The 13,714-nt window shown below is 59.8% G+C and overlaps 2 protein-coding genes across 5 annotated transcripts in view; both read left to right on the top strand.

Annotated features, from left to right (window-relative positions):
* Window positions 1–986: 986 nt before the first annotated feature.
* Window positions 987–10,910, top strand: MIEF1 (mitochondrial elongation factor 1). 4 transcript variants are annotated; one of them, XM_012720409.1, is made up of 6 exons: window positions 1,230–1,334; window positions 1,778–1,863; window positions 5,687–5,837; window positions 6,729–6,906; window positions 7,102–7,364; window positions 7,777–8,583. In XM_012720409.1, the coding sequence occupies exons 3-6, from the start codon at window positions 5,694–5,696 to the stop codon at window positions 8,581–8,583; spliced, it is 1,392 nt and encodes a 463-aa protein (XP_012575863.1). In that variant the 5' UTR covers window positions 1,230–1,334; window positions 1,778–1,863; window positions 5,687–5,693. The 4 variants fall into 4 exon arrangements, with proteins under 4 accessions (XP_004675702.1, XP_012575863.1, XP_012575862.1 ...); XM_004675645.2 differs by lacking the exon at window positions 1,778–1,863 and having other exon boundaries at window positions 987–1,334; window positions 7,777–10,910; XM_012720408.1 differs by lacking the exon at window positions 1,230–1,334 and having other exon boundaries at window positions 1,845–1,929.
* Window positions 10,911–13,403: 2,493 nt separating this feature from the next.
* Window positions 13,404–13,714, top strand: part of ATF4 (activating transcription factor 4) — a 2,105-nt gene continuing 1,794 nt past the window's right edge. Inside the window, exon 1 of the mRNA XM_004675644.2 lies at window positions 13,404–13,593. The gene's annotated coding sequence lies outside the window, so the exon portion shown is untranslated. The remainder of the gene's footprint in view (window positions 13,594–13,714) is intronic.

Genomic DNA, 13,714 nt, shown 5'->3' with positions numbered 1-13,714 from the left:
GCCACTTGTTTTCTGAGCCCCTGACCTGTGCCAGGACCTGCGCTAGGAAAGTTTGTCAGGCGCCCAGGAGTCCTGCGCGCTTGGCCAGCGCCCAGGGAGTGGCCGTTGGATCCAGAGACCGGCAGAGTGGGGTCAGGAGTGCGGCCCCTGGATAGCTAGGTTGCCTGGGGACAGGTCCCTCTGGGGATAATGATGGTGCTGGGATTGTTGACCGAATGACATGAGCGGCGTGGGGAGTGCTTAGCTGGTGGAAACCCCGTGAATGTAAACTATGTGTGAACAAATGTAATAATGAGCGGCAGAGCATTCCACATATGACAACTCTGTGCTGGTTGGGCTCATTATTGCAGAAGGAAGATGCGGCCAGTTTATGTGTGACTAAGTCTGTTCACTGAGCCAGGGCAGGTAGCTGCAGTAATAGCTCTCCCCGGTGTGTGGCTCCTTTACTCCTGTACCAGCCATGTGGGAAAAACACAGTTTGAGTCCTCCTTTTGCAGGTGAGGAGCTGAGGTTAGCACAGAGGTGAAAGAGCTTGCCCCAGGGAGCCAGCCGTCAGTGGCGGTCCCAGGATTCACGAGTCCTTTTCAGGCTGTCTAGGCCACCCCTTGTGGTGAAGCTCAGTTGCAGGCTTTTCCTTGCCTTTACCTCATTTAATTCTCAAAGCAGCCCTAGTGGTCCTGTCAGCATAGTGTCATTGCTGACATTATCGAAGCGAGGCAGCTGCTGCTCGGGTCCGCGCTGCCAGAGTCGTAAGGCGAGTCAGTGCAGAACGGGATCCCCACGCAGGCAGAGCCACGCCCGGCCCCTCAGCGTTTCCCAGTCTCCTGGGATCGGCAGTGGGAAGCTGGGGTCTGGACCCAGCCCTGCCACTCGGTCACAGTGGGCCTCCGCAGCCTCTGAGGCCTGGATGAGAGCGCCCCAGTGAGGGTCGCTCCGGGTCCCCTGCCATGCTCTCACCGGGTTACTGTTTCTCCCTTCTCCTAGCCTGACGCCCAGCCCCTGCCGGTCCCCCATGGCCCCGTGGAGCCGATCGGCGGTGCTGAGTCTCTACCGGGCTCTGCTGCGCCAGGGCCGAGAACTTCGCTACAGCGATCGAGACTTCTACTTGGCCTCCATCCGTCGTGAGTTCCGGAAAAATCAGAAACTGGAGGATCCCGAGGCCCGGGAGAAGCAGCTGGAAAAGGGCCTGGTCTTCCTCCATAGCAAACTGGGGGGGCTGGTTTAGAATCCTTCCCCTTTCTCTCCCATCCTAACTCCAAGGGGGAGGACGCGGTGCCTACTGTGACTGCTGCTGCCTCCCAGCCCCGCCTCCCAGATGCGGTGAGAAGCCTCAGGTGGGTAGGCCCTTGGCCCCGGGGTTTCATTTTTGTCTCATGCAGGTGACCATCAGAGGACGAACCTTTCCTGCTAGTGACCAGAGTCCTTTGGTCATTGGAAAAGAGGAGGTAACACATGCTATCAGAGATATGTTCCCTGGAGGAAAATAGGTGTTAGATTTTAAGCACCAGAATTATTGTCATCATTTCATGGAACATTTTACATGTGAAAATGTGGAGAAGGACTGGTTACAGCAGTCAGAGCTGAGTTTCAGGCTGGCTCATTCTTTAGGGGATTTAGTGATCTCGTGGGTAAGGTCGCGCTCCCCACCGAGCTATTCTGCTACAACCCCGCCTGTCAGACGAGCGTGGGACAGAGACTTCGAGGGCAGTCCCTGCTGCACGGCCTGGCGTTGCTCCTCAGAGCTGGGGGACTTAGGGCGAATCCCCGGACTTCGCAGGCCTCCGCCTCTTCACTTGTGAATGGAAATTCCAGTCCACATCCTCCAAGTTACCTGGAGAAGGAGGCGCACGCACACGGCCCCAGGTGTGCTACGTGGCGGGTGCCTTTGCCCCGTTTGCTGCTGAAACCACGCGAAGCTCTGAGCTAACGGTACTGAGCTCCTCCACTGTCCCCGTGGCCTGCTCAGGGGAGCTGGGGGGAGGGACGCATGGTGCCCGGTCAGGCGTGCAGTCCAAGTGGGAATTGATGCTGCCACTCTGCCTTGGTCTGTGGCATCACAGGTGGCTGCTAGAAGAGAGGCCATGGCGGCCAGCCTGCAGACAGAGAACAGGCGAGGTGGTGGAGGCTGCTCTTTGTGGTCTGGAAACCTGAATCTGGCGGGGTGGAGTGGTGCACCCGAGGGGAGGCTGTGGTGGAGGCTGGGCCAGGGTGGGGGGGTCAGTGGCTCCCTGGTGAGACTGCCTATCTGATAGTGGGGACCGCCACTGCTGTCTGGTAGGGGTGACATGGAGGGATTGAGGCCTGGCAGTGGAGAATAAGTAGGGAGACCTGGAGGCCGCAGCTCTGGCCAGGTGTGATGGGGGACTGAGGTGGCGGGTGGGATTGGGGCCAGCTGGCTGGGGGGGAGGGAGAGAGGCGGCGGGCTGAGTGTGCGGTGCCCACTGGGTAGAGGGTGCTGTTGTAACAGGGAAAGCAGGAGGAGGAGCCTCACATAATGGCTCCCCTCCTCCTCTCAGAACTTGGGCTCTGCCACCTCGCCATGCAGAGCCAGGGGTGAGAGGAGACCCACGGGAGCCCGCCCTTGCTGCGGGGGAGATGGCGAGTTACTGGAGTCTTTGTGTCCCCAGTTTTTGTTGACTGTGAGCTGGGCCACTGTCACCACCCCCAAAGCGAAAAACCAAAAACAAGCCAGAGGGTCACTAGCTCCTTCCTGCAGCAGCTTTACTATGTCGGACAGCATTGATTTGGGGCGTTGTGTGACTGAGCCATAGTGCCCCCAAGAGCGCCTGGTCTCGTGGTTAATAGAGAGGTGCTGGGGATGAGGTGCGCTCCAGGCAGTGGGGAGCCGGGTGTACTGCTCCCCCGTAGCAGAGCTCTGGGCTCAGATCTTGGTGGCCGGCCTGTGGCTTGGCGACCTTGTGTCGGTACCTGCCTGCGCCGCCTCACTCGTGAGGTGCAGATAGCGACGTGGCTTTCAGTGGTGTGAGGACTGGGGCCACTCGCCAGGTGTCCAGCCCGCGGTGCGCCTCTTTGGTGCCAAAGTAACTTGGAGTTTGCTTAGTTTGGAGCTGTAGGGCCTTCGTTACTCATCCCCACTCTGTACGGGTGAGGTCTTTCTGTTCCCGTCTTTGTAGCTGGGGCAACAGGTTAAATAACCTGCTGGCGAAGTTAACATTCTCCCTCCCCAGCGCTGCCATGTCAGTGTCCCCTTTTTCCTTCCTTTTTAAAAAAGATTTATTCATGCACACAAAAATTGGGGTGCAGGCCAGAGCTGCGGGGGGGTGAGGGGATTCAGCAGAGACAGCGTGGGGAGCAGAACAGGCAGATGGATGAAGTCCACTGCTGAGGGGAGCAGCGGGCGGGTCAGGAGAGGTCTGCCGAGCCCTGTGGGTCGCTCCCTGGCCGGGGATCAGACTCGTGCTGCAGTGGCCGCGGACAGTTTCATAGTGCTGTACTTTAACCGCTTGCACCACCAGGGGAGGCCCCCTTTTCTTCCCTTTTTATAAAACCCTTGTCACCATTTTAAGCGCACAGCCGTGCTAAGACTGTCCACATTGTCGCGCCACAGAGCTCCATGACTTTCACGTGGCAAAAGGAAACGGTCTTCCCATTTGACAGCAGCAGAGGGGCCACGCCCCCTCCCCTTGCTCTGGCTCCGATCCTCGTAGGGCCAGGCCAGCGCCGGAGCCCCGCGGACATCTTTGGCAAATGGCACTGTGGGCTGGATCGAGGGCCTTTCCAGAATAGGATTTCCATCTCCCCTTTGGGTGGCCTCGCCTCTCCTCAGTCGCCAGGTCTCTGCCGGCACCGCCCTGGGGTGGGGCGCGTCTGCCTAGTAGGAAGCGCCCCTTCACCAGTCAGTCCAGTGACAGTGCCGGCTCCTCCCGCCAGCACGGCTGCTGTGAATGCAGAGCCTCTGCGCCCGGCCCCGGGTGATGACTCAGCGCACTGCTGGACCACTCGGCCTCTGCGGCTTGGCCCTCTGGCCTGCAGGTGGGGCGCCCACCACTTCACCCGCGGTGGGGCTTGTGTGTAGTCTCTGGGGCAGCGCTGCAGCGGTCCTTTTCCTCCCGCAGCTTCTGGTTCGGGCCGTGCAGGTGGCCGATGGCTCCCTCAGCAGGGCGGCGGAGTAACTCAGGTCGCCCAGATCACTCCTCCCAATGTCAAGTCCTCCACCGGTTTCCCCCTGAACCGGCTTCTTGTTCTCAGGCCACATCCCCACTCGCGGGCTGCGTGACCCAGAGGAGTTCTGGCTTCTGCGCGCGGCCCCTGCTGTGGGCGATGCAGCCGGGCTCGGCCCTGTTTGATTCTGGCTGCTGCAGGGCGAGGGCCACCTGCTGCCCATTCTTCCTGACTGGGGCCCTGCCTCAGTTGGACAGACCCTCTTGGCCATGGAGGTCAGCTGGCGCCCCCGGCCCCACCTGCCAGTATCAGCTGCGACTCAGGTCCTGGCCGCGCTGCTCTGTGCATGAGAAGCGGGGCTCTCTGGGGGCTCTCGGGGTGCGTTTCACTTGGCCACGCAGTTTCTTGTTCTGTGAACCTTGAATAGCAGTTCCCAAGCTTCTGTTGGCTGTAAAAGATGTGGAGAAGCACCATCAAGGCTGGGGACTCCTGTTCGGGAAAGGGTTTCTGGACTTGGCAGTGATTCTTGGTTGCTCAGTTGTGGGGTCACTCAAGCCAGAAAGTTTTTTGGCGGGAGGAGAAGGCAAGAGGCAGGAAGTGTGCCATGGCGAGACCCGGCGGTGTCAGGGTGTCGCTCCGCACTGAAGAGGCTGCGTAGCCCGCTGTCGCGTCTCACACCCTCCACACGGAGCCCCGAAGGGCAGTTTGTTCTTCCTGCGGCGTTGGTGGCGCATGGGACGCGGACGAGACCAGAGTGGCGGTGTTAGGAGCGAGCCCGATCTGCACTGCTCTGCCGCCCCGATCTGGGCGGGCCCAGGGCTCTGGCTCCGAGGGAAACGGGCTCCCTTGGGGCTGCGGGGCACGTCCCAGGGGCCCGCTGTGGGTGCCGGGAGTGCGGTGTGCGGGAGCCAACCCCTAGCGCCGTGTCCTCGGCTCCTGCCGGGCGGCCACATTTTAAATCCCCTTCCAGGCGCGTTTGAGCAGATTGTTTTCCAGTTAGTCTCCAGCTTCAGTCCCACGGTGCCAGCCTCACCTGGCTACTTGTTTTTTCCTGGGCAGGTGGGCAGGTGCCCATCTAGGGGCCTGTTGCCCTTCTGTGTGCAGGGCCTGGGCCGTGCTGGGTAGACTGAGGGCCACTGCAAATTGACTTGATGTGGTAAAGGCTGCTCAGCAGGTGTTGGGGCTTGCCGGCCTGCACCCTGGAGCCTCAGGCAAGCCACCTCCTCCACGGGAAGTGCTGCCCTGGGGTTAGGGTCAGCCCACCACCAGCATTGTCACGTTGGGAAGGGGCAGGATACTGTGGCCTTTCACTCCCGTGCCAGAGAGGGTGGCGGGAGCTTGGTGCGCTGTGATCTCCAGTAGGCGCGGGGAGGTGTGGCCACGGCGAGCGCGGTCAGCTTCTCGCCTTGCGTGCACGTCGTCACGTGAGCCGGCGCCGTGAGCTGGCCTCGCCGCGCCACGCTACGCTAGAGCATGCAGTGCTGGGGACTTGGGTTGCTGGGATTCAGGGGACCGGCCCGACGGGGTGCCGGTTGGTGATGCTGTGTTCCTGCCCCCGCCGCAGGTGAGCCATGGCAGGCGCGGGTGAGCGCAAAGGCAAGAAGGATGACAACGGCATCGGCACGGCCATTGACTTTGTGCTCTCCAATGCCCGGCTGGTGCTGGGGGTGGGCGGAGCAGCCATGCTGGGCATCGCGACGCTGGCGGTGAAGCGGGTAAGTGCCTGCAGCCAGGGCCGGCGGGAACACCGCCCCAGCCCTCCCCAGGCTGTCCACCGCTGATGGGCTCAGCCTGACTGCTCAGCAGCATCAGCTGAGCCCTGGAGACTGCAGTAGGCTGTGGTTGGTGTTCTGCCCTGGGGAAGCCTCTAGTGAGGAAAATACTGGCAGTGCCCAGAGCCCCCTTCCGGCTCGGCCTCCCTTAAAAAGGCAGCACCGCTGTTTTCACCCACTTCCTCTTTTCATTTCCTCCCTTGTTTTTCTCACCATTTCTCCATTGTTTTTTCTCCCTCCTCCTCCTGCTTTCTTCCCCTCCCTCTTCATTTGTCACGGTTGACGTTCGACTGTCTTCATGCCTCAGCGTGTGTGTTACATATTGCCTGTGTCTCCTCACTGCACTGGAAGCTCCTGGAAGGCAGGATTGGGTCCCTTGGTTTGCTGTTTTCTCTGCAGCTAGAACAATACCTGACACGTGGTAGCCTCTTGATAAGTATTTGTTAGATAAACGAACCTGTATTTGATAGTATGGTCTGTTATGTTGTATAGTTGGAAAATTTTGATGCATTCATTAGTGATGCAGGAAAATGTTAAAGTAAAAAAAAAAAAACAAAAAAACAGGTTTCAAAAGTATTAGAGAAGACGAGTCCTAATTACATAAGTAAACATTCCAGAAGGAAATACACCAGAGTGTTACCGATTACTGCTGGTTGTGACAGGCGGGTAATCTGTCTCTTACTGGCGTCATTTACTACTCCTGAGGTTTCCGCCTGGAGCAGAGCAGCCATCATCTAGCATAGACAGTCGTTGAAGAATGGTATCTTAGCGTGGCAGGGCAGGGCCGCTGGGGAGGCGCAGCGGGGGGAGGTACACGCCAGGCTCTGGTTGCAGATGTACGACCGGGCGATCAGCGCCCCCACCAGCCCCACCCGCCTGAGCCACTCGGGGAAGAGGAGCTGGGAAGAACCAAACTGGATGGGCTCCCCCCGTTTGCTGAACAAGGACATGAAGGCCGGCCTGAGCAGGTCCCTGCAGACGCTCCCCACAGACTCCTCGGCCTTTGACACAGGTGAGGAGGCTGCGACAGGTGGCCGGCTCCCTGGGCTCTCGGGACTCCTGCTTCCAGCAGGTGCTTCCCGGGCACAGACGTGCCGGGCCCCACGCGAGCCCTGTGCGCCAGGCCCTTCTCCTTTCCGGGGCTGAGGCCGTTGCGGACGGCCGAGCATGGGAAGCGCTCACGTGCCCCTCTCTCTTGCCTTGGCAGATACATTCTGCCCGCCCCGGCCCAAGCCATTGGCCAGGAAGGGCCAGGTAGACTTGAAGAAGTCACGACTCCGCATGTCCCTGCAGGAGAAACTGCTTTCTTATTACCGGAACCGGGCAGCCATCCCTGCCGGTGAGCAGGCTCGGGCCAAGCGAGCTGCCGTGGACATATGCGCCGAGCTCCGGAGCTTCCTGCGGGCCAAGTTGCCTGACATGCCCCTTCGGGACATGTACCTGAGCGGCAGCCTCTATGACGACCTGCAGGTAATGGGTGGTTCTCGCCAAGAGCGGGTGTGCTGACGGGAAGCCCGGCCGCCGCTTCGTGTGCGGTGTGCTGCGCCGCCCTTGGAGACCCCGTGCTCGGTCTCGCCGCTCTCGTTCTTAGTTGTCCTCGCACCTTGAGGGGCGCTGTGGGAGCCGCCTCCTTTCTGCAGCCGTGGCCCCTCTCTCTTCTCCTGGTCTTCAGGGCCTGAGGGGCAACACCTTAGGTACTTCCCTGCCTCGACCTGGTAAGGCTCGTGGCGTGAGCAGACCTGGGTTAATCCTCACCTGATGTGAACTGAAATGATGACACAGAAGCGTTCTTAGTTCCTTGGGTGTCTGGGAGAATGCGGGTGGTGGGGCCCGTGCTGGGGGAAGTGCATCCCGCAAAACCCTTTTAATTCTGCCCTGACAGGTGGTGACAGCCGACCACATCCAGCTCATCGTGCCCCTTGTGCTGGAGCAGAATCTGTGGTCTTGCATCCCTGGCGAGGACACCATCATGAACGTCCCTGGCTTCTTCCTGGTTCGCCGTGAGAACCCGGAGTACTTTCCTCGTGGCAGCAGTTACTGGGACCGCTGCGTGGTAGGGGGCTACCTCTCCCCCAAGACAGTGGCAGACACGTTCGAGAAGGTGGTGGCTGGCTCCATCAACTGGCCGGCCATAGGGTCCCTCTTGGACTACGTGATCCGCCCCGCCCCGCCCCCGGAAGCCCTGACCCTGGAAGTTCAGTATGAGCGTGACAAGCATCTTGTCATTGACTTCTTGCCATCAGTGACCCTTGGTGACACCGTCTTGGTGGCCAGACCGCATCGCCTCGCCCAGTATGACAACTTGTGGAGGCTGAGCCTGCGTCCTGCTGAGACGGCGCGCCTGCGGGCTTTGGACCAGGCCGACTCAGGCTGCCGGTCTCTGTGCCTCAAAATCCTCAAGGCCATATGCAAGTCCACCCCGGCTCTGGGCCACCTCACTGCCAGCCAGCTCACCAACGTCATCCTCCACTTGGCCCAGGAGGAGGAGGACTGGGCCCCAGATATGCTGGCCGACCGATTCCTGCAGGCCTTGCGGGGACTCATTAGCTATTTAGAGGCTGGCGTCCTACCCAGTGCCCTGAACCCCAAGGTGAACTTATTTGCAGAGCTCACCCCTGAAGAAATAGACGAATTGGGGTACACTCTCTATTGCTCATTGTCTGAGCCGGAAGTGCTGCTGCAGACGTAGGCAGGCGAAGGCCGGCGCGGCGGCGGCGCTCAGGCCCCGGCTCAGACAGGCACCCCGGGCTGCGTGGCCGGGGCCTCACGAGCTCCCGGGTCCGTCTCGGTGGTCTCGCGGCCACTTCACGCCGACTAGAATGACCTCTCCTGCTGCCCTAGTTTCTCACCCGGCCCTTTCTATTTTTGTTACCAAGCACTGTGCACCCCTCTTCCCCTCCCTCTTGCTCCAAGCTGATTTTTCGGGAATGAATTGAAAAGACGGAGAGGAGCTCTGGCGGAGCCGGGGGCCGCTTGGAGTTTGTGTTGGGCTCAGGCCTCTGCCTCTGTTGCCCTCTGGCTGTTCCTTCCGGTGGCGCCTCTGTCCTCTTGCTCACGTCTTCTGTTCTGTGTGGAGCACATCTGCCTCATCAGGATGTTGCCTTCTAGCTGAATGTCACTGGAGGGTTTGACTGCATGTTTCCAGCTGACCTCTGCGCAGCGCGTGCCCAGCAGTATTTATAGTCTCTGGGGTACAGCTGGCGGGGCAGCTGGCTTTGACCTGGTCCCGGGTAGAGAAGCCTGCGCCCTCCTGACCCGCTCGCCTTCCGAAGTGCTGAGAAGGTCCCTCGTGGGAACACGGCTCTCGGCCCACACAGTGCACAGGCTCATGATAAACCGGATGCAAAGTTACTTGGGGACTGTGCTTCTTGGTGGCCGGGAGCGAGCGCAGAGGGGGGTGGTGAGGTTGCCGGCCTCGGGCGTGAGAGGCTGTGTGCTCCCGAGGGCTCTGGTGGTGCTGGAGTCAGACAGGGAGGGAGGGCTCGGGCGCCTTCAGGGTCACAGGCGGGGAGAGTGGCGCCCCGTGTTTCCTCCCCTCAGGCCCTGCCTTGTTAGACCAAGAACAGGCCCCACAGCCAGTCCTTCATCCCGTGTGGCCCCAGGAGCTGCTGTGTGCTGAACTCTGGGCCCTTCACCCCTCCTGGTCCCGCCTGCGGGAGACGTGCTGCTGGGCAGAGGGTGCACGGATGAAACCAGGGGAGGAGTGGGGTGCCGCCTCCCTGTTCCCGCTGCTACAGTTGCACTATTTATTGCAGTGTAAAGAGTACCCGGAGGTGGGGAGGAATGTTTAATACACAGTGTCTGTGCATCTTCTTGTTCTGTTTTTCCGTTTTCCCCACTTGTGGCAAGGAACTGATAAATCTGTTTCTGACCAGCCCATCTTTTTCTCCTCTTTCTTCCTCTCCATCAGAGGTTGTGGTGAAGCGCGCTCGGCAGTCTCATCCCCTCCCAATGACAGTGACACACAGGGACTAAATCCACCCTTGGTTTGGGTTGGGAGTCCTGCCCCTGCCCCTGCCCGTCATGGGTTAGGGGTTGAGGGGGGGTTAGCCCGCGCAGTATCTGGGGAAGCCTGCTCTGCCCCCACATGCAAGGGCTTCTTAAGGCGACTTCCCTCGGCTCATTTGTGTGAAGATACTGCAAGAGAATGACAAATCCGAAGCTGTTTCCTGGCTGTGGATCAGACTCAGATGGAGCTTTGAGAATCAGTAATGCTGAGCGCTGCCCGGCACAGCTGCTGCAGAGCCCTGGGCAGGCCGCAGCGACGGTGCCAGCTTGACATCTGGTGTCCATTACAGGGAAGGGGGAGAGGGAAGGTGGACGAAGTGCGGCCAAAGCGTGGGTTCTTCGCTGAGATGGGGGTTGTTCCCAGGCATGTCTCGACCAGATTCCATGTAAAACATGGGAGGGAGAAGCTCAGACGTCCCAGATTATCCAAGCCAGCAAGCCAGGTGTCGCTGCTTTTAGGAAGGGAAGCGATCTCACCTCATCTCTTACACAGCGTCCGTGTCAGGGCATCTCTGGTTTCACAAAACCAGAAGCCATAACCGCCCCTTCAGAAATTAGAAATTCTTAGAAGTTCTCAGGACTGGGAGCAGTGGGGATTCTTGGCCATGGTCTCCAGGGCTGCAGATGTACTGGGCAAGCCCCGTAACACAGGAGACGAATTCTTAGATAGGAGGGGGCCACCCTGCTCCCCTGCCCCTCCCCCCAAGTTTTTAAGTCTTTGGGGAAATAGAGTGCCTTTCTCCACCGGTTCCCTACTTGGCAACTCTTCCCCCTCCTACCCCGCCCTGATTCCTTAGGTCATAGCATCTACTCTTCTCAGTTTGGACATTGTTTTGCAATATCAAAGTTAGTAAAAGTCTAAAAGGTTAAAAAGTAATCTTGATAATCCAATTCCAAAACATTTTGTTTCCCAGTTGCTCCGTCCTTAAAAATGAGTTTAGGACAACAGACAACAGTATTTTCTCTATAATCTTGGTTGTGACTCGCCCCATATCCCCAAATAAACAAAGCTCACGTGTGGAAAAGCTGTGTTGAGGCCTGCAGTCTCCTCCTGTCACGGGCCCTGCTCGTCTTCTACCTGTTCACACTTCAAAGTAACTGATCTACTTTGTTTGCCACTCAAGTTGAGAGTGTAAACAATTCTGGTAAGGAATTGGCTTCGGCCCCAAGGGGGTTCTGTAAGTGGGGATCCCTGCGTGTCTGCAGCCTGTCACCACACTCCTTGACACGAGGCTGGGCACACTGTGCCTCCTGCTGTTCAAGGCCAGAGGGGACACTGAGGCAGGGAACTGGCCCTGACCTGCGCCAGGCTGCCAGGCGCGGTGCCCTTAGGCGCCGCTGATTCCAAGTGGCCCAGCTACCGAGGGTGGGCTCGGGTTCACCACGTGGTGTGGCTTTGCTGTTCATTTTGACCACACCTCTCACTTTCACCTTCAAGCCTACACCTTGCCTTCCCATCCCTTGCTGCTCTTGGGTAGAGGTTACCTGTTTAGCCGGAGTGGTCAGCTCCTCTCTCTTCTTGGCTAGGGCCAAGCAGCTTAGCCCTGAGACCAGAGAACCACCCCCTCCTTGCGGGAGGAAGCCCTTCCACAAAGGATCTCCTGAGGGCTTCGACTTGGTGTGGTACCGGTTCCCCACTTGCAGCTAGAGGACCAGAGAAGTGCTCCGCGGCCCACAGTAGTGGGCTGGGACAAGCCGGGGCTCACCCTGCAGTGACCTCTGGTGCCTGAGCTGGGGCAGTGTTACTTGCTTGAACTCAGCCTCCCCCTGGTCACCTGGCAGGAGGAGGACACGCCTCCTGGTGCTTGTTGCCCTAGGAGGTTGTGTGGCTCAGGATTCCCACGCCTGTCCTGGCGGGAGCCAGACAACGGCATCTCAGCACTCCTGATCCCCCGTGGGGAGGCGAAATCTCACCTGCCAGCACCTGTTTGTTCTGTTTATGGTTGTGGGCTTTATCTCAGTAAACAATAGGAGGAAGCAGGATGCCGGGTTAGATCTGTCAGAAAAGCCTAGTATTAATGGCCGGACTAGCTAGTTCCTGAGCGTTTAGCAGGCGCCAGGCTTGACAACTTCGTTCTAGATAGGAAGCGTCATCGTGAGCCTCCCTGTCCAGATGAGGAAACAGGCTCAGCGAGGCTAGGTCACAAGGATGTCCCTACGAGTAAATGGAAGAGCAGGTGCGTTTGGGGTTATCCCTAAGATCTGTCCCCCTCCCCCCACTCCACTGCCTTCACCGGGGCCATGTGACTCAGTTTACATAGTCAAGAAACCGTTGGCCTGGATTGTAGCAAGGATTGTAGCAAGTCCACAGACGGCCCTGGCGGTACCCAAGTTGTTTGGACACCGCAGCCCTCGGAAATGATACCTGTACGGTCCAATGAAACGAAGGCAGAAACTTGCGGTTTCTGTTCCTAACCGGGCCGGACTGGGGGGCATTTAAGGGAGGCGGGAACTCCTTAGCGCTCTTAACCGCTCTTCAGCAGCCCGAGTGAGTGAACCTGACCCAAACCCAGGGGTCCCTGGGACTGGGCGGGAACCCCAGGGAGGGCTGGCGGGGAAGCGAAGCCGCGAAAGGCGGGATCCGGAGTGAGAAAGTACCCTGGAGTGAGGCGTAAAGGCCGAGTTAGCCCCCACCGCGTCCCTAGGGGACGGGGTCCAGTGCGTTAGCCAGGTGATGGCGCGCACGCTTCAGTGGGGCGCGTCGGGAAGTCGCGGCCGGCCCGCGGGCTACGCGTCTCCCCGACTGGTCAGGGCACAGGAAGGCTGCGTGGCCGGCCCGGCCTTCGCGGGCAGACGGGCCCGGGCGGCTCTCCAAACTGCGGAGCTCGGGCTCCCCTCCCAGCGACAGCTCCTGGAGCCTCGCGACATCGCCGGGCTAGAACATGGCTGCCGTTTGGGGTCGGCCCGAGCTACGGGCGCCAGCAGCGACTGGCGGACGAGTCCCGACGCTGGGGCGTCACCGCTTAGTCCAGCTGGGCGAAGACAAGAGGCCGCCGGCGGGAACGGCGCCGACAGCCCCGCCTCTTCCCTCCGCCGGACCAATAGAAGCTCGAGCTATACATGACTCACCGTGCCTGACCAATCAGCTTGACGCGCGCTCTCCGCCAGCACGTCGCGCGACAACCGGGCGGCCGCCGCCTTCACAATAAAACCTTGGGATGAAAGGCCGTCTCCCCGCCCCGAGCGGACATCGGAAGCGGGCGCGTCAGGAATCCCTCCGCGCTCCCTGGGGCAGAGGGAAGTGTGACTTTGATCTTAAAAGCCTTGTAAAGTAGTGCGCCTTTTTCCTTTCGTGATACCTTGAAAATGACTCATTTTCTCCTCACAGCTACACCATTTACATGAAAGTCATGGGTGGGAAACAGTAGAAGCGTCGGTTCGGTGAAAACGAGGCAAAAACGAGTGGGTGGAAGGCGCGGTCACGTGACCTCGGCGGAGGGATGGCGGAAGGATGTGCCTGTGATGCGGCCCGGAGTCTATAAAGGACCCGCGGTCGGCGCGCCGCGGCCATTTCTTCCCGACCAGCCTGTGAATGTAGCGTCTTCTCGTTGGCGTGATTTTGCTCGCTCCCGCCGGTCCGCGGCCGCCATGGCGTATTAGAGGCAGCAGTGCCTGCGGCAGCGTTGGCCTTTGCAGCGGCGGCAGCAGCACCAGGCTCTGCAGCGGCACCCCCCAGCGGCTAAGCCATGGCGTGAGTACCGGGCCCGCCGGGCTGGCCGTGCACTCCTGGGTCTGCGAGGGCTGGTGGCTGGCGTGGGCGCGCGGCATCACGGTGGGGAAGCGGTTTTACGAGCGCCCGGGACGCGCGGCCC

This window comes from Condylura cristata, unplaced genomic scaffold (genome assembly GCF_000260355.1).
Source record: "Condylura cristata isolate star-nosed mole 26May11 unplaced genomic scaffold, ConCri1.0 scaffold00004, whole genome shotgun sequence".
NCBI classification, from domain to species: domain Eukaryota; kingdom Metazoa; phylum Chordata; class Mammalia; order Eulipotyphla; family Talpidae; genus Condylura; species Condylura cristata.
This window is presented reverse-complemented; position numbering and strand designations above follow the sequence as displayed.